Source organism: Phytophthora infestans, genomic scaffold (genome assembly GCF_000142945.1).
Source record: "Phytophthora infestans T30-4 supercont1.9 genomic scaffold, whole genome shotgun sequence".
Classification (NCBI taxonomy): Eukaryota; Oomycota; class Peronosporomycetes; order Peronosporales; family Peronosporaceae; genus Phytophthora; species Phytophthora infestans.
Genome location: NW_003303750.1, coordinates 3,720,121 through 3,740,011, shown reverse-complemented (window position 1 = coordinate 3,740,011; position 19,891 = coordinate 3,720,121). Strand labels below are relative to the sequence as shown.

Sequence of the window (19,891 nt, the reverse complement as noted above, 5' to 3'; positions counted from 1 at the left end):
GATCAAAAGGCTGCTACGGTTTGTACGAGACTCACGCCGATTACGATCACTCCATACCCGCTTCTCTTCCCATATGAGAGAAGGGCTGGACCTACACAGACGAGTTCGCGAATGGTGCTGAGTATCGAAAACAAGAAGGCGATGTCGCTTCGTGAACACGTCGCGTTCCGCCTCCACCAGAAAGCGGATGATCAGTCCGCTCTCCACCAAGGTGGGCGTCTATTTCAGCAGTGGTGTGTAGATCAGCGTGCAAAATGTGAGCAAGAACAGCTTCGCTGGGTGGCCAACAATCAGAAAACACTACGCGCCGATCAAAACAGGGGTGTTCAAGACGCTTTGCTCAACGAAGATACTTTGGCTCTGGCGGAAGGAGAAGTACTGCTGTCGGAAAATGACCGGGCCCAGAACAGATTGGTGCACCCAGACCGGGACGGAGGCGGCAGAGGACGACCTACCCATTTTCTTAACCAGGTTGGCAAGCGTATCATACTACCGGCTTCACACCTGGGTAGCCCGCGGTCCATGTACAACTCGTATCAAGATTCGATGGCAATTGTTCGGGAGTATGGACGGCCCGACGTCTTCCTGACGGAAACATGCAACCCCAAATGGGACGAGATTCTTGAAGCGATACCTTCCAATATCCAGACAGCTCAAGATCGACCAGACATCGTGGCTCGCGTCTGGCAGCAGAAACTGCAAGCGACGCTTGACGATTTAAACCAAGGCGTTCTGGGGCGAGTGCGCGCGCGGATTTACGTTGTCGAGTTTCAGAAACGAGGGCTCCCCCACGCTCACGTACTGATTATTTTGGCTGACGAAGACAAACCTCGAACCCGGGAGATCGTAGACAAGATGGTATGCGCTGAGATCCCAGATAAGGATACAAACCCTCAGCTGTATGAGACGGTCATGTCATGCATGCTCCATGGTCCATGCGGGCCTGCAAACCCTTCCTGCGCGTGTATGAAGGACGGCAAGTGCACCAAAGGATATCCGAAGCCCTTAGCAGAAGTTACACAAGCCAATGCCAATGGATATCCAGTCTACAGACGACGTCGACGGCAACAAGGTGTTCTAAAGTTCAAAGGCAGAGAATACGACAATGCTACCATCAACCAGTGGGTTGTACCGTACAACCCGTACTTATCCCAGAAGTACAACTGCCACATCAATGTGGAAGTGTGCACGGATATAACTGCGGTTAAATACCTGTACAAGTATGTGTACAAAGGACCAGACATGGCTATACTCACTGTGGAAGAAGTCCGAGGAGGGCAGCAGAGTGCGCGTCGAGAACCAAATGAGATTCTACGTTTCTTGAGCGCCCGGTACATTTCTCCGGTGGAAGCTTGCATGCGCCTGCTCGATTTCACGATTCAGGGGGAAACCCATGCGGTGACACAGCTGACGGTTCATCTCGAGTCAGGGCAGACGGTTTGCTTCCGCGAAACGGAAAACCCGGAGGCGGTTTTGGAACGTGGTAGTCACACGATGCTGACCAGATTCTTTGAGTTGTGTGCGAGTGAAGTGCCCGAGAATCATATTGCCAGAACGATGTTGTATCAGCACATCCCTAAAGAGTTTTGCTGGAAAGCGCCGGAGAAAGGGCAACCGAAAAGGTGGGTTCGCAGGAAACAGTATCAAGCTGCCGTTGGTCGCATGATTCATGTGTCTCCTCGAGACATGGAGCGGTTCTATCTTCGGCTACTGCTCTGTCAGCGTAGAGGTCCAACATCGTTTGAAGACTTGAGAGCGGTTAACGGGATTGTCTGCCCCACATTTCAAATTGCGGCGCGGGAGGCTGGCTACTTGGAGAATGATAACGAGTGGGTTTCGTGTTTGAGGGAAGCGGCTGAGTTCCAAATGCCATATCAACTACGCCAGCTCTTCGTCACCATTCTGGTGTATTCAGCTCCAGCAAATGCTGGTGTTCTATGGGATCGGTTCTTCGCGGATCTTTCCCACGACTTCGCACGCAAACATCAGGCTTTGATGGACCCCTTTAAGTCGGCGTTGATCGAATTTGAAACGCTGATGAGCATTCAAGAACTACTTGAAGCGAACGGGTATGCGGTAGGAGACTTCGACGAGCTTCCTCAGTTGGGTTCATTTCCAACATTGATTCGTGAATCGCTTCGCCAAAACGGCTTACTTCGACGTGAGCTCACTGGATACGATGCGTCAGCTTTGGAGGCGATTGTAAATACAGAAGACCAGCTGAACGAAGGACAGCGAGTGGTTTACGACCAGATTGTTGAAGCGGTTGAATGCCCGGAGGAAGGCAAGAAACTATTTTTTGTCGGTGGCCCGGGTGGTACTGGAAAATCTACACTGCTTCGAAACATACTGGCCAAAGTCAGACTCTCGGGGAAAATCGCCATCGCTGTGGCGTCTAGCGGCATTGCCTCGCTCTTACTTATGGGAGGTAGGACAGCTCATTCTACATTCAAGATCCCTTTGAAATTAAACGAGAGCTCGACGTGCGGTATCACCAAGAACTCCCATATTCAGGAGTTGATCTAGCATGCAAGTTTGATTATTTGGGACGAAGCACCTATGGCCAATCGCCACGCATTCGAGGCAGTAGACAGAACACTACGGGACATACTTGATAACGATACCGAGCCTTTTGGCGGGAAAGTGTTTGTACTTTCGGGAGATTTCCGCCAAATTCTCCCGGTCGTAAAGAATGGAACACCCGTCGAGACAATTGACGCTTGCCTCAAGTCGTCTAGGCTATGGCCCCAATTCCAGACGTTCCGTCTCACGGAAAACATGCGAGTGCGCACTGCTGATACTGCAGATACTGCTGAAGAAATGGCTGCGTTCTCCGACTTTCTGCTGCAAGTCGGGGAGGGAAGGCATGATGTAACTCCTTCCCTAGGAAGCGATTACATGAAGATCCCGCGCGATATGCTGATTGAGAATCCACCTGTGCCTGAGGATGAGGACCAGGAAATTCGTCCTGGTGTTATTTCAAGCGGCATGGATCGGATCATCGACGAAATGTATGGCGAGATTAACAACCCCGAAGTTGCTACCGATGAGTATTTCGCTAACCGTACGATCCTCACGACCACGAACGCAATCGTGCACCGCATCAATGAAGCGGTGACCGATCGATTAACTAAACAGGCGCGGGAATACATGTCTTCCGATTCTGTACAAGACGACGGTGATGGCAATTTCTTCGAGCAGGAGGTACTCCACTCGATGAATATCAGTGGAATGCCGCCCCACAAGTTGACCCTCAAGGTAGGAATGCCTATCATGATGATGCGGAACCTGAATCCAGATCTAGGGCTGTGCAACGGAACACGGCTTCGAATTGTGGCCCTCAAGCCACATGTCATCCACGCCACAATCATGACAGGTAAGCGACAAGGGCAACATGTGTTGATTCCGCGCATTGTTTTCATCAGTGACGGAGACATTCGGAGCTTTCCGTTTCATTTGAGACGCAAGCAGTTTCCTGTCCAACTGGCCTTTGCGATGACGATTAACAAGGCGCAAGGACAAACGGTGCAGTACTTGGGGCTGTATCTTGCTACGCCTTGCTTCTCCCACGGGCAGCTGTACGTTGCGATGTCGCGAGTTACTTCAAGATCAAGATTCAAGGCGCTGGTCGAGTACCCAAAGCTGGAGGAGGAGGATGGGGTCTACGCCCAGAACATTGTCTACAGGCAGATCTTTGGTTGAGAGTAGGAATGTTCAATTTCATATGCATTTAATACATCACGTTTACATAAATCATGTTTACGCCGGAGCGTAGCGAAGGCGGGAGCCCATTTCCCCCTGGGACTAAAACCTGCCACCTCCGCCGCGTAGCGGCGGCGAACGGCTAGTCCTAAACTATCAAGGCTAGCACAGTGTCCGTCTGTCCGTCACACGAAACGCTCAGATTTTTTAGATTTCTCATTTGCTGCCGTGCGGAACGAAGGCGGCTCCGATTGGTCGAAATGTGACCTTAATGAGTGGCTGAGATATCTTGGTTGTAATTGGGTAGAAAAATAATGTTTTTGGCTGAAACGCTTAAATTATACTTTCATCTTACAATTGACAAAATGGAGCCGCTTGACTGCCGGATATGTGAGGCCCATGTGGTGCCGCCGCCCATTGACCTTGACGGCCTTGGGCTGGCGCTCCGGCAGTGTGCCTGCTGCAAAGCGCTCCTTTCGTGGGATGCTTTTGCAGCTGGCTCCGCCAGAGCAGAGGACCGTCGCTGCGTTGCATGTGTCAATGGGCCAGCGCACGTGCCTATTGGCACCGCTCCGATGCTGCTTCAGCACCGCTGGAGTCTGACCAGCGTGAGCAGCAGACGCTTGCACTGACCGCTGCTATGGACTCCGCCTCCGCGTTTTCGAAAAGGAGATCGGATATATCGCTAGCCTTGCTAATGATCTCTTGCCGATCCGCAGGCCGAAGCACCTGTTGTCGTCCTAGCACCCACATGTAGATGTTAATGTCGACTTCATTTGGTAGCAATGGTGCCGGACCTCGTCCTTTGCTTTCCACGATGTTCCTTGCTTTTCTGCAGCTACCCACGAGGGCGAGAGTACGATACTGTACCCTCGAAGCTTACTTGTCTCTCGTATTGAAGCTCCCCCAAGAGCCTGAGCGACTGCTCCATTTACTTGGGACTCTGTATTGCTTGCTTGTTTTGACAACATTGCAGAATGAGCTAAATTTAATGGCAGCCACCAGCCCGAGATGAGTGGTTATTATGTGTTCTCGTAGGAAATATGTCTTTTAGCCAATCAGTTTAAGGTAGTCATCGTACATTACGATGATTGGTAGAAATTAAGTGCACGGACCAGCAGCCTTGTTTCTCGAGGCGAAATTTGTATTGGGGATTTGCGCTCTCCAATTACCTATATGTTTGGCTGCGGTAATCTGGTCGGGCGCGCGATTTAGTGGACTCCATTCGGGGCGCTAAAATGCTATTATTTAAATGCCTCTGAGAAGATATAAAACCCGACAGGATAGAGATCAGCATTTCGCGGCTAGCTCCCGTAACTAAGTTGTGGACTGGCTTCTGGTCCCACCACACCACATCACTGAGTTGTGATAATGATTAAGCAACACCCATGCAAACGGTCCCGCGGCTCATGACCTTGAGACGGCTACGGTTTTTCTCCGTTATATCGTCGGAAAATTCCACTCTGCTCGGCTGAATTGTACCCATGGCGTAGACACCTCGTGCGTAGCTCCATAGCTAGACGCACAGAGGTGTAGAGCCGATTCGTCACTACAGCGTACATGATATTATCTTCTCGGGCGGGGGGGGGGCGCGAAAGTTCCAGAGCACGGCAGCTGGGTCTGTGTCTTAAAACTTCGTATTTGATCCAGTGTGCTGAATAAACATCAAGTCTAAAAGACATAATATACAGCATCCCGATTCGTCCGATCATATGTATATACAGCATGTTTAACTTAGCCAAAACCAAGCCTCCGCGAGTCTACAATGAGACTCGCGGAGGTACAACAAAGCCCGCCCTTAAACTTGCTCTTGTTCTCTTCATCCGCCTTCTTATTTTTCTTCTTTTCAGCATCTTCAGCAGCATATGTCAAGTAGCGACTTCTTTTTGCACGACTACAGCTTTAGCCACAACTAACGTGATGGTTCATTGCGCAGCCTCATTGTCTACCGCAACTTGAGCAGCAAGCGCAGCTTCGGCATTCTTTGCGACTTGATGCGCAGACGATTTCTTTGGCTTCTTGGTCGACGGATTCTTATTCTTCGCCGGGGCTTTCTTTGGCTTTTATGTTGCTGGGGTTTCGGCTGCCTTGGTCTTCTTCTTTGCCTTCGGCGCTGCCGCTTTCTTCTTGCTCTAGCCTGGCGTCTTGGTCGCCTCCGCCGCGGGCTCTTCCTCGTCTTCCTTATCTTCTTGCACCACATCCTCCACTTCTTCTTCTAAAAGGTTACCGTCATCATCTTCGTCATTTCCATCGTCTTCCGCACTTGCTGCAGCAGCGGTGAGCTCCTCTGCATCTAGTGCACAGCGGGACATCTTACATTTAAGTGTAGGATTCTTGACCAGCTTGTCGTAGAGCCCCACGAGCTTCCCCTAGACAGCCTTCTTTTTACCCTTTTGCTTTGGGGGATCCTATCCTCCTCGAAGTCAGCGTCTTGATCGCGTTGCCGTTCATGTAGTCTAAGTGTTCGCGAAGGAGGTGGTGACGCTCCGGAACGCTTCCCCTTCCAGGCGCTGGAGAAACCCCTCGTGCTCCTTTCTCGTTGAGTGACGGAGTGTCATCCCAGCCACTTTCTTTCAAAATGACTGGATCAAACTTAGTGGTAAGTACTTGTATTTCTTTCCACAATTTCTGTTTCTAACATGTATATATTTTACTGTTTGTAGAGCGTCGCACTCCCGGGGGCAAGGGCCAAACCGTGACCGTCCCCTGCCCGTCCATGGTGAAAGCCTATCAAACCTGGATGGGTGAAGTTGACGTGCACGACCAACTAAGGCTGTAGCGCTGCTCGCTGCAGCTGGTATGCAAGTTTACCAAGTACTACAAGACCATCGCGCTTGGGATGATTGATATGGCGGTGACAAATACTTTCATTTGTCAACGAGAGACACGAAAGAAAACCGGCCAACCTCCTCCGGGTCACAATAGGTTTCTGATGGAGCTACATGCGCCGCTTTTCGCCCTAGCAGATGCCGACTTTGTAGACACGGTAAGTGCTGAGGGGTATATTGCATTGATACTCTGACTAACATTTTTCTTGTTGAAGTTTTATCGTCAGGCGGAAGCTATTAGCTCTCCAACCTTCGGTGTCAGCAACACATATAATGGTTCCTGACGACGAGCGGGATGTCGTCAACAACGTCGGCAAGTATCAACAGCACCTTACACTCGTCGTCAGTAACCATTATATGTGTTGCTGACACCAAAGGTTGGAGCGCTGGTAGCTTCCGCCTGACGATAAAACTTCAACAAGAAAAATGCTAGTATAGTATTAATACAAGATATCGTTCAGCACTTACTACGATGATCTATTGCAGTGATTGCTGTGATGGAAGCCAACGGTACGTTTATGGCAGCAAGCTGTTTATACAGCGTGATGAACGGAGAGCCATGCTAAATATATAATGACTACCACTTTGTTTCCTGCACAGTGTATATTGCGTTCGACCGGAGCCCTACCCTGGTAACTCGTTCACCTACTTTGCCGTTTGGTACGATATGTGGGTCAACGGTCGGGATCGACCACGATGCAGGCGTGACATCCATATGCGGGTCCCGGGCAAGAAGCACTCTCGCACCACTGGCGAAAGTGGTGACGACGTAAAAGAGCGGACTGATGCCAATGGTGGTGGTGGAGGTGAAGAAGAAGAAGCGGTAACCGAGACAACCATTTGATTGCACGACGTAGTTTTTTTTACCTCAATACATGTATCTTTTATTCTTACCTATTTAAATACATGTATCTGCTTTTGCTATCATTTGAGGCTATAGCGCACAGGGTGCTGACAGAGTGTCACGTCTTTATATGAAAAGCCTACAGACACATGGTGTATACGTAGCACTTATATTTTCGTCATCGATCTAAAACACAAATGTATAGAATGATGCATTGCAGGATCAAAAATTGTTTTTATTTGAAAACCCCACTATGTAGAGTCGGTATCCATACTTAAGTGCGTATGGTACAAATTTCTATGTAAACCTTTTTTTTCATGCTATATGCTTAAAAATAAACAGCGTCAACGCTTTCATTTAAGCGAAAAAAATCGTTGGGGGTGGAGAAATTAAAAAAAGTTTTCGGGCCGGAACGACATCCCACCCGTCGTCAGTCTCAGCGCTTCTCTTTTTACATGGCTGTAGCCAGAGTTAAGTCAATGCGGCGCATGTTCCACGTCGATCCCCTTACGCTTACATTTTAATTTCTTACAGTATTTTAGGCCTTCGCAGACCGCTCTAAGGGAGCAGAACGTTTCACAGAGACGACCACGGAAAAATACGCACCACCTAAAAACACGCCATGCGACAAATCCCTCGACGCGAGTCGTCAACTTGCTTTTCCGAATACCTTTATAGCAAAGTTTGTTCACGTGTGATGCTCATTGGTGCTGTGATGAAAAGCGGCAGCGGATACAGACCTATTCATCTACGGGATGTTTTCTCGACAAATACGGTACTGTGCTTTATTATAATAATAAAAATTAGTGCGGCACTCTATTTTATGCGCACTCTTTTCCGACATATCACCAGCACTGACAGCTCAGGTGGTAAAGACACCAGGGTTTAGTGAGGGCCCCAAGTGGGAGCAGGGTTGTCGCGGGTTCGATTCCTATCGAGTACGTTAATTCTCCGTGCTGAAATGGTAAGTCTCCTTGTGTATTGTCATTAACCTAGCTGCACGCTCGACTAACCTATCGTTTGCTGCTTCTTAATCCTCGATGGCGATGTCGTCTAGCGTCTCCAAGATGTGCTCGAAACTTTCACAGTCGTCAATTTTTCCGCTATCGACGTCAGCACTGTCGTGGCTACGAAGTTCCCAAGCCTCGCGGAACTTGGTTCCGTACACGTCGTGGCGAGCAACATGCTACGAAGTCGGATCGTCGCTAAAGCCACAGATCGAAACGCTTTTTGCAACGACAAAGTCTGGCGTCTTTCGCCACGCTTTCATTACCCATGCTGCAACCAATTCAACCTTAGGCGGGCGAGAATTCCCTCCTCTAGTGTAGCGAACCTGGTCCGAGTGTTTCCACTCATTGCTGATCTTGCACAGGTTGTCCTTAACCCCTCCGTCACTAAGGCTTGATAAGGAGGCATGTGACATTTTCCACATGCTTGATAATCAAGCATGTGGGGATCGTCATAGAATGGGCGTTTAGTCCGTTTAGTCCCCAATGCACAGGGCTTGGGGTCCTAACGGTAAAGAGAAAGTTCCTTGGAGATACGCTGTCGTAAAGACAGTGCTTCAAACGAGAAGCCTCTGAGCCATCCATTCATTCTCCAAAACGAAACGCGGGACCAAGATGCCTCCCCGCCGCGTCACGCGCGCTGAAGCGGAGGCGTTCCTGCGTCGTCTCGACGGGAAGGAAGGCGCAGAACGCGCCCGGCTGCTTGAAGAGCACCGCGCGTATGTCGACGGTACGCGTGACCGCGATGCTGACTTTGGTGACGACGTTGCGGGTGAGCCGCTTGTTTCAGCTCCCACGTCAGCAACGACAGGAAGGCGGCCTAGGATGACAGTGGCCTCACGCAAGCCTCCTGCTCCAGCTACGTACCAGAAGAAGGGTGCACTAGTGGGGTACTACAATTTGCTGGCAAGAGCGCCGCGATTGAAAGGGAAGGCGTCAGTCGCAGCATTGCATGCAGAAGAGCTTGCTACCGATGCTGCTTCTGCTGATGAGGATGGGAGTGACAGCGGAGACGAAGATTACGTAGGAACAGGAGAAGACCAAGGAAATGACGACGTCGAGTTTGACATGGCGACAGCGCCAGAGACCACAACACCGAAGAAGGCGGCGAAAAAGAAAAGACCGGCAAAGGCGCCTGGCAAGGCCAAAGCAAAAGGTAAGCGTAAGCGCGCACCATCGAAGAGATCAAGAGCTGACAAATCTGCGCGTACAACGAGCCCGCACGTTGCTGCTACGTCAGGTGAGGAGATTATGCGTTTTGCGTACGATGTGTATCTCACACTTTATGATTGTAATTGTTTGTAGCGATGCGTCTGTTGGTGAGGATTTGGACTATAGCGAAACGTCGCCATCTCCGCCATGTGCAACAGACACAACGCAGACAAATCGTGTAGCCATGTCGACATCGGAAGGTGCTTCCTCTGCGCAACAGACTTCACCGCTACCGCCACCTCGGTCTTCGGCTGCCAGGTACGCTGTCACATGATGGATATCAAGCATGTGCGAGATTTATTTTGACAACATGCTGTATATTATTGTTGGTTTTGCAAGGTCACTGGATATGGCTAGTGTTATTCCCACAACACCGCCTCCTCTCTATTTCCGTCAAGATTCCCGTCACGATGATGACATCTATGATGGTGGTGCATTGAATTCGGATTACGATGACTCAGACACTGGGTCAGCAGAATGGTACGAGGACATGGACAATCTTGGAGATGTTGTGGATGCTGAGATCCCAAGCGAGAGCGACACGGAGACGAGTGATGAACTGTCACTAGATGCATCTCCAACTGGCGATTCACCGAGTTCTACACCTGCAGTTGGCGCAGCTCTTACAACAAACCGTCGCGGAGGGCAGCGACCTCCGCGAAGTAAGGAGGAGGCCGAACGCTGGCAGGACATCATGGACAATTGGCGCATCGTTGAAGGGTCTGATCTGTCTAATCTAATAGATACAAAGTTCGCTACAACTTCTTGAGAGGAACGTCTATTCTGTGGGGACCATTCAAACTAACCGGTTTCATCGCTCAGTTGCAAACCCAGCTACCACAAGTGGGGTCAGCCGAATTTGCAAACACGGTAAGTAAGGTGCTCATTCTGCTTGCTGTTCTCATTGCTAACTAGTACTATATGTGTCCAAAGATGTACTCAGCTAGACCAGTTACACCACTGCATGGCGACGCTCCACCGTCCACCCACCAACTAAAGATAGACGACGAATGGGTGGAGGTGAATGGAATTCGAAAGCGACGTCAACGGCAGTGCAAGGTCTGTACTATACGGAAAACAAGCAGTACACAGCGGCAGGTGACGCGATTCTACTGTCCTGGCTGCAGTAAAGGCTCAAAACGGTACGTTGCTATGCTCTATGTTTCTTACTACTGCTATCTAACACGTATAATGCAGTGTCTACTTGTGTGACAAGGTGCGCCAAGCACATTACCCCAATAACAACCAGACTTGCTTCTCCATTTGGCACCAACTTTGGCGCAATGGAAGCGAGCGCCCACAGCCGCGCCACGGCCGCGGTATCCAGCTGAGCCCCCCCTCCCCCCAAAAAAAAGCGGGCGGAAGGACAAGAGGGTCGTGAAGAGGACGGGGGCGGTGGGACGAGGAGGAGGCCGCAGGCCTCGGCAATGAGGGAAGTGATGGTGGTGAAAATTCTGATAGTGATCAGAACGAGACAACGGAAACTGGGGTGACGACGCGGTAGAGAGAGAGCACCAAGAGTAGAAAACAGTGAAACTGCGTAGGTAATAGCCCAAATGACTTGCTTTTAGTAAACAGATGCAATACACAAATTTGCTTTCGTAGCCGTTCTGCACGTGACTCCGTCAAAAAAGATTCATTCCCAATAAAAGAGCCATTTGCACATGCATGATGTCGCGTATGGGCTTTACGGAATTTACTCACCATGCTCGATTTAAAGCATGTGGGTTCATAATACGTACGATTGCAGGATCTTGTACAAATATACAGACACCGATCTTTTTTTTTCTATACAAATTTTACGTTAAGACTTTTTTTAACATGCTTGATATCAAGCATGTGAAAAATAGTCTGTGCATTCAAGATTTGCTCTCGTAACGGAGGGGTTAAAGGACTTGTAGATTCCGACATCACCCGTCTGGAGGTAGGGCGTCAAGCCTCCCGGAATCACGACCATGCCGACGTCCTTCTCCTGGCATCGCTGCTAGACCTCCTTAGCGATATGCGTCCGCATTAAGTCCCAGACGACATACTCTCCAGTCGTTTTGGCTACTTTAGGGAAGTACCAATTCAGCCGGTTGAGGAGCAGGTTCTGGTCCACCCACGCTCTCTCTTGATAAGCAACGTAGCACCCGCCGACACACTCAATTGGACCCCGCGTCTTTAGCTTCCAGATAAGACACGGCGGCAGCTTCTTCCCTGACGCTGTTACTGCAAGCGCGGCAGTAATTCTCATGGACGAGAACCCAGTAGAACGAATGACGACGTGGCGTGCTCCAACCTCATCAACCGTGTGAGCTCGAGCATCCTCAAAATAGACAGCGGTCTCGTCCATTAGAATGGTCCGGTCGCGGCTCATGGATGGCTTGTGGTCGCCCAAATAGGTTATGTAGGAAACTGATCGCTCCACCAACTCGTCATCGTCGAGTGTTGTGAGGCTGGTACGCTTTCGAAACGTTAGACGGTTGCGCTTCATGAACCCTTGCACAAACGGATCAGACGCCACGAAACGTATTGGGTCGTCTTCGTGCTGCTTTTCCGAGCGACTTTCCTGAAAGAGCGCAATCGCAGTCGACGCTATCCACTCCCGCGTTACTTTTTCTTTCCGGAGACGCTCATCGTACAGCAAGTCCACCAACTCGTTTTCGACAACCCCTAGAAGGGGCTTTCGACCCCCGCCAAAACTCCGAAAGCGAGCAACAGACTCCGCACTAATTTGGTCGCGATCGCGCCACCACTTGCGGTAGGCAAACGCCGACACTCGCCAACCGAGCTGGCGAAAGTGTGGCTCCGCCCGAGAAGGAATTCCACCCCCTTCGGACTCGATCCAGTCGATAGCCTGCTGCTTGAGGCTGATCTCGACGGACTTGCGTTGTGCTGGCATGACAAAAAGGAGACTTAGGAAACAAAGCAATTGAGACCCGATACATGTGTGGTGCAGAAGGAAACGAATGGCGGTGACAGGTTGCTCAGTGAGCGCACTCTAATTGATCGCACTCTATTGTTTTAGAGTAAGCTGCGGAACCGCACTCTATTCGCTAGGGGAACTCTAATCGATATTATACGTTACATGTTTAAATATATGTAAAATTGATGCAATCAAATTGGTAATCAGAATCATCGCAAATACCCGAAGTGCGATCAGCTAAAGCTCTATATCTTTACTTGGTCCCAGCATACGCATGGTAGCTTGGTTCTGAGGTAATCATTTGCAATTGTAATCAAAAGAGTGATTTAGCAAGAGCAACAGCATGTGACGAACCGAACCTTTGCAGATGATGGGGTAATTTGTTGCATCATCAGCTACATGTACACTTGGATTAATAAAAGATGCCACTAGACGTCGGCGATTGTCTTTCAAAGGGTCAAGCGATGTGTGTTCTAACGACGGCAATGCAACGTCAGCTATCTGTATGTTTCTCACTGAGTGTGCGGAACCAGGATCCCATTTCCTAATTCGTCGGCAACGAATAAGTTTCTATCCCTTAAGTCTTCACAAGCAAGATGCAGCTTCGCTACACCATCGCATGGGCAATGGTCACCACGCAAGCCTTCAGCGCCTCTAAAACTATCTCAAAAAGTGCCCTGAATGGCTGGTACCCGTGTTCTGAGTACACATTCTCGGATGCAGGTAGCTCGACGGGTCTAGACGCTGAATGCGCTGTGTACAGTGCACCGTTGTGCTATCCTGAAATTTGCGAAACTCCTCAGGGTGTCAACTCGAAAGTTGACATTTTTGTTAAGCGTTTACCCGCAGCCAACCCCGCCACTGCAGCCAATGTATGGATGCTTCAAGGTGGCCCAGGGTCATCGTCCGCAAGCTGTAAGTATAACTCCATTTTGCCTGCATTAGCTGACGCGTTACTGATTTTGGTGATGTGGCGATTTCTGATTCGTGTTGCCTGTAGTGGAGACGGATATGGTGACCCTGCACGCGAAGCTGAATGGTACGGTTAACGTGTATACGATGGATCATCGCGGCACGGGACACAGCACCCTGCTTGATTGTGTCGCGGCCCAGGTTACCTCCACAGGTTCCCCTTGGGGCAGTGTTTCTCTTCAGAACATGTAGCTGAAAAAACAGCCACCTAGGTGTCTGGCACGAGGCTGGAACTATACACGCCATCGTAGGCATCGTCCGTGCCTGGACAGATAGTACTCTGGCGTGGCTAGATCGAATGCTGGCATTTCCGCCACACACGATTTATCCAAGCGATCGAGGTCTCCACCTACACGCACATACGATGCCAGTACCTTCATTCCGCAAGCTTCGCTCCACGGATCACCTGCAACCATCCGAGTCGAAACGACAGTGTCGTGTGTTGCGAACTCGAACGCTATCAACTCCTTCTTCTCTCCCCGAAGTGCGTCAAATAAGTACTCGGCGTATTTGTTGGGTGTCTGGCGATCCAGTTTGCCACTCATCAGCAACACACTCGCTTGGTTTGGAATTGTAGCTGTCTTGTTCCAGTACTGATCACGCTTGTACACGATGCCGTTGGAGTCGTATGTGCCCACGTCCATCTCTTCACACGAAGGCGACTCCTCTTTCGAGAAGGCACAGTTTTGAGGGCCAAAAAAATAAAACCAGTACTCATTTTCACTCTCGTAAAGCGATCATATAGTTCCGACAAGGATGGCAGTGGTGACTCTATCATTTCAGCGAACACGATCAAGCTATAGAGAAGGTTCGAGTCGAACGCGCTGTCTTGCGTTTTGGAATTCACGAATGCGCTGATAGACGTGAAGAATTGATTCAGAACATCCATGTCATCAGGAGCACAACGTGCGAGGCGGTAAACAACCGGTGGGATGAGCGTCCTAATGTACGAGTCTGACAACGCGTTGCCGAGTGCAGTGCGGAGACGGAAAGACGGTGACTCGTCGTTCCCCGTGCTGTTGACCAACGCAGCACATGCTGAGTATGGATCGTCGTCAAACTGCTCAATTAGATCCTGAAGAGTGTTGTCGAGACCTTTAGCATCGAAGCGGGACTTGCACTTGCTGTCGCTCTCACAAAGTGACAAGAAAACGCCGCCCACTTCACCAAAGTCGTTATCCAATCTCGACGCATAGAAGAACTCAGGTGCTCCAGAAGTTGTAGCGATTCCATCCAGCACGTATCCAGTTACTTCAGGAGGAGCAAGATGCATGAGCCTTTCTGTAAATAGTGTGCGTAGCTCACGCCATACACGATGGTGTCAGCCCCATTTGTAAATTTGGAGATAAAAGTCGCGAGATCCGTTGCAGCCGTCGTCACGGAGAAAGACGCGAGATCGCCGTATTTGCTCTCCAGGTCTTCTGTAGTCTCCATGGTTTGGTCGTGACCATGGCAAATCAACTCCTACTTCGAAGTACTATTTTCTTAGATAATTCTAATAAGAAGCTTAGAAGTACTACTACATGTACACAATATTCTTTTTTTCTGAACTGGTACCGGTATCCTATTATACTACAAGCAGTATTAGTAGTCTACTACTGTAGTAGTACATGTATACAGAAAGATGTTTGACAAGGATATCCAACTAAAAACACCAACAAAGCTCGTATGACATTGGCTATTGCTCAGCTCGAGAAATGATAATATGGGGGTAGTAGTAAAAAGGAAAATGGGCTGCCGTCTTTCGTGGCGCCCGATACAACATAGTTCTCTGTCTGCTCTCTTGCTCTAGGTCTCTACATGTGGTAGCACGAGCTGTAAGCTTGGCCTTGTCAGTCTTCTGCTCTTTCGCCACCTTTGTCGTCATCGATTCATTCACAGCTCTGCTGCTTCCTCCTCAGTCCAGGCGGGTAACAGCATCAGCGCTTCTGCTCCAAAACACGTACACGCACTTGCACGCATATCACGAACATAACGAACCGTCCAAGACGCCTACGACGCGCTGATCCCCTCCCTACAACACCAGAACAGACAGTTAGTAACTGAGACTATAACGTTACAAACACTCGGATGATAGCGTGCGTACTTTTTGAAGGCTTGGGCGATGCGATGCGAGTCGAAAGTGCAGTGGATGCTCACGATACTGCCGCCGCTCACACTCACGATATCGCACGACTCCTCCGTCACGATCTCGCTATTGCGCAGGATTCGGAACGTTGTGGACGTCATCACCACAGCCGTCTCCTCGTCCTCGTCCACCAGGATACGCAGCACACGGCCGCTACTGCGCTCCACCGTCTCGTCCCGAATCTTCCAGTAGTCGCACAGTCGCTTGTAGCCGTGGAACTCGCCCCAGTAGGGCACGCAGTCCGGAAGATTCGAGCTCAAGACGCAGCCGTCCGACACGGGCTCGATCTTCTCTTCCATCCAAAATGACGCCGGCGCGTCCAACGGCGACGAGAATTTCAGGTTCGGGCCGAACAAATTGCGGTAGAATTCCACTACCAGCTCTCTCATCTCCTCCTTGCTGCACTTCAGCGACGAGATGGAGCTTGTCGTGGCTGACAGCCGCTGCTTCGGTGCATCGTCAGGCACTAGCGACAGTCGCTGCTTCGGCAGCGGGGGCGACGGGTTGGCATTCGACACGCAGACTAAAATCTCCGTGAGCCACGTGAGACGCGTGTCGATCGAGTCCACCAACACCATAAACGCGCCGTGTCCCTGTGTGTTGATCTGGAAGCCGAAGACACTGTGTTGGCCGTGTACGTGCATTGAAAGGCCCTCCGACACCGTTAGCGGACGTGACGTGCCGCGGAGGAACGTGCGGTCCTTGGCATGAGCCTCACTGATGTAGTAGCTCAAGGAACCGTCCGAGCGGTTGAGCACGAAGTAGTAGCGCTCCCACACGTTCTTGTGGCCGGTCTCGGGGTATTTGTTCTTGTACATATACCCCGCTGTAATGACGTTCATAGAGGACTCGGACGACTTGGACGACGCTGCAGGGACGTCAGTGACGAGCACTCCCGCGTCACGGTTCACGAATATGGTGATGTCGTCGCCCCGCGACGTGTCTACAACGAAGACATCGGTCTGTCGAGGAGCCACGTTGGGAGACGCGTAGGCCTCGTTACTCAGGGCCAAGACCTTCTTGTCCACCTTGTCATTATGCGTTGTCACCAGCGACTTCCGTAGCCGTTTGAAGACGCTATTCCAGCCGAACGAGTTGCGTTGGTTGCTGTCTCCATTCGACTGCGAAGAGCTCGAGTCTTGAGCTGGCGGAGCGACGGGGGGTTTAATCACCGAGCCTAGACGCATGGGCGACTTGAAGACAGGAGACTGAAGGACGTTCTTGAAGTAATTTGACTTGCGCGAGCCGTCCGCTTCGCTGTTCCTGTTCGTTTCCGTCTTTTCTTTCGGAGACTTCATCGGCGAGTCCTCCTTGGACGTAGGAGACGGAGAAGCAGACTTCGTGTCGGACTCAGAGACGACAACAGGCGGAGTTGTCTGTGTGGCGTCCTGAGAGGCCTCTTCCTTCTCGTCTGTCGTCTCAGATGACTCCAACTCAGACGACGGGGCTTCCTTCTCACTAACAGAGCTTCTGCCTTCCTCCGATGCTGCTTCTAGCTCTTCAGACGATGCTTCCGGTTCCTCCTGTAGCAATGACTCGGCAGTTGACGCTTCTTCGACACTCGCAGACTCCACAGCTGAGCCTCGCTCGCTGCTTGAGGCCTGTTCACCCACGGAGCTCCTCCTCTCATCCGAGCCACGCGCCGAGTTCTCCGATCCACTACTGAACCTCGTCTTCTCTGACAGCTTGGCCCACGCGGGGTTGCGCTTGCAATGGAACACAACCTGCGCGTTGTTCTGGGACGGCGCCTTGCTCGTGAACACCTCGTCGATCACGTCGTGGAGAATAGCCGCGTAGATATCCAGCGATGCGATGTCCACCTTGGCTCGCAGCAACAGACTGATGATGTTCTCCGGCACTTTGACGTCCACGCCGAACAAATCCTTCGTCAGCGGACAGTTTTTCGCCCTCGAGGCGTCGGCATCCCGCAGAATGAACGAGATGGCAGGCACCACGTGGATCATGAGCATGTCGAACGACGACCTCTTCTCCAGAATCGACAGATAGGCCTGGATCAATCCGTTCTTGTGCAACTCCTCGTCCAGACTCGGGTCGTTCAGCAGCACCAGGTTGTTCAGATATTTAGCTAATGAGATCTCCACAGACGACGGCAGACCGCTGTCCAGCTGCGCCACAAACGAGCCGCAAGTTCTTCGCGCTTCACCGAGCACAGACGTCCACAGCGCATGGCCACGCGGCAGAGACGTCAAGTTGTACATGGACGTCTCGCTAGAGCCATCGTGGGGCGAGTTCGGGTAGTGCTCGGCCTGGAAACTCGAGTATCCGAACATCTGCGTGTTCTGCGCTTCCATCACCGGCGTCTGATTGTCTTCGTCGCTCTCTGCGCTCTCGCTCAGCAGTTTCTGGCACAGCACGAGCAGCTCAGCAGCCACGTGGATGTTCAGCGCACTCGAGACCTCCGTCAACTTCTTGTCGCGGATAATTGCGAGCTCGTCCGAGGCGTTCTTAAAGATCGCCTCGACGATCACTGGCTGCTTGGACATCTCCTCCAGCAGCATATACTGCAAAAAGTTGTGGTAGCCATGCGTCATCGACTCAAAGCCGCGAATGGTGCCGAACTGATCGCGAACAAAGTATTTGGACAAGTAGACGCCTCCTTCGCGTCGACTGAAGGCCCCTAACCTGTCTGCTTGGTTGGCTTGGAGCATGTCGACGAGCAGATTGGTCGTGTTCTCTACTAGAGGGAGGTTCTCCGGCTTAGAGGGATCTACGCGGGTCGCCTCGGCCAGCAGCCGTGCCGCGATCTCCATGGCGTCGTTGCGTCCTGTGATTGGGTGGACGCTCTCGTAGCTCTGTAGAACGAGCGTGAGCATGTACTTGATCGTGTTCGAGTACAAGTGCGGGATGACCAAAGGTAAGAACCGCTTAAGTACGTTGTTGACGTATCCTTCTTCCAAGCAGAAGCCGTCGTGAAGACGCACAAGCGCCTTACTGAAGAAGAGTAGCTGCATTTCATCCAATGGGATGGGGTTCTTGAAGATCGAGTAGAGTTGCTCCCATTTGGCGATATCTTCTGGCTCCTGGCACCCAAAGACCGCAGTCGACGCCGCGGAGCCCGAACTGGAGTCGGAAGAGAAGGATTCGTACAGATCTTCCTCGCCTGTGTACAGTTTCATGATGATCTCGGAGCATAAAAAGTGTTTCTTGTAGTAGCCGTACTCTTCATGCGGTTCCCCACTAAGTACGGGTGGCGTGACGAACTCTGCGAGCACTTCCTTTACTGTCTCGGGCTGCATAAGCCACAAGCGGATATCGGAGTCGGTATCCTCTAGAATCTCCAGAACTGGGTCGATCTGCATGTCCAGGAAGGCTGGCAGAGTCATTTTCTTCTGGCTCATGGAGCTAGCGAACAATTGGTCCTCTGGATACGACGGGAGAGACCGGCGACGGTACGTGTCAGCGTCATCCAGGAACTTGGACAGACTGCCAGTGCGTCCTCCACGGTTCGTGATCACTTCCATCTCGTTGACCGAGAAACTCATTGTTTGAGGCACTGAAGGCTTCACGGCGTCCTCATCTAACAAGTCCACGCCGTCCTCCATGGCCTCGTGGAACTCGTCGTCCTCCTCGTCGTCGTCGTCATCGTAAACCGCCAGCTCCATCATAACCTCCATGTCCTCCGGGTTACCGGTACTGTCGCCATTTTCGTTCGCGTCGTCATACTTCTCTGTCGTCTTCTCGACAGGCTCCACGCTCTCCGCTGATGCGTCTGTTTCTGTGGTCTCTACTTGTTCCTCCTGCTCGGCTTCGTTGTTCTCCTTCTCCTTCTTCGCTGCGGCCTGTTGTTTGCTCTTAGGCACAAGCTCCTCGAGGGTCACAGGTTCGCCTACGATCTCGGGCGCGTCCTCGGGACCTGCAGGCGTCTTACACGAGCGACTAGCGGCGTCTCTGGGCACCGTAGCCGCCTCCATGTCGCTGCTTGGGGTCGCCGTGGTGCTAGCTGTGCGGGGGGACGACCGGTGGAGGTCTCTGCGAAGCTAACTGTTAGCAACTCACGTGTCCGGTCCGGCCGACGCAGGCTATGCCGTGTAGGGAGAGGGGGGAGCCATTTCTATTGGCAGAAAAAAGAGCCAGCCACGCGCAAAGCGCTGATAGTGACATCTGGGTTTAAAGAGGTATGGGTGCATTATGTCCTTATTTTCTTCAGCAATAAAGGTTTTTGAGGGAAACAAAACCTGTATATACGGACTTGTACTGACCTTCGTCTCCGAACACTTTGCGATGATTGGCTGTCTAAGAGCCACGCTTCGGAAATGGCTGCATAGACGG

General features: G+C 51.2%; 2 protein-coding genes across 2 annotated transcripts; one reads left to right on the top strand and one right to left on the bottom strand.

Annotated features, from left to right (window-relative positions):
• Window positions 1–13,127: 13,127 nt before the first annotated feature.
• Window positions 13,128–13,519, top strand: PITG_06115 (uncharacterized protein; the record flags this gene model as incomplete). The annotated part of the gene is made up of 2 exons (XM_002998253.1): window positions 13,128–13,420; window positions 13,507–13,519. The coding sequence occupies 2 exons, from the start codon at window positions 13,128–13,130 to the stop codon at window positions 13,517–13,519; spliced, it is 306 nt and encodes a 101-aa protein (XP_002998299.1).
• A 1,633-nt stretch (window positions 13,520–15,152) lies between these two features.
• PITG_06114 (uncharacterized protein) lies at window positions 15,153–19,595 on the bottom strand (the record flags this gene model as incomplete). The annotated part of the gene is made up of 2 exons (XM_002998252.1): window positions 15,153–15,487; window positions 15,560–19,595. The coding sequence occupies 2 exons, from the start codon at window positions 19,531–19,533 to the stop codon at window positions 15,466–15,468; spliced, it is 3,996 nt and encodes a 1,331-aa protein (XP_002998298.1).
• Between the last annotated feature and the right edge of the window lie 296 nt (window positions 19,596–19,891).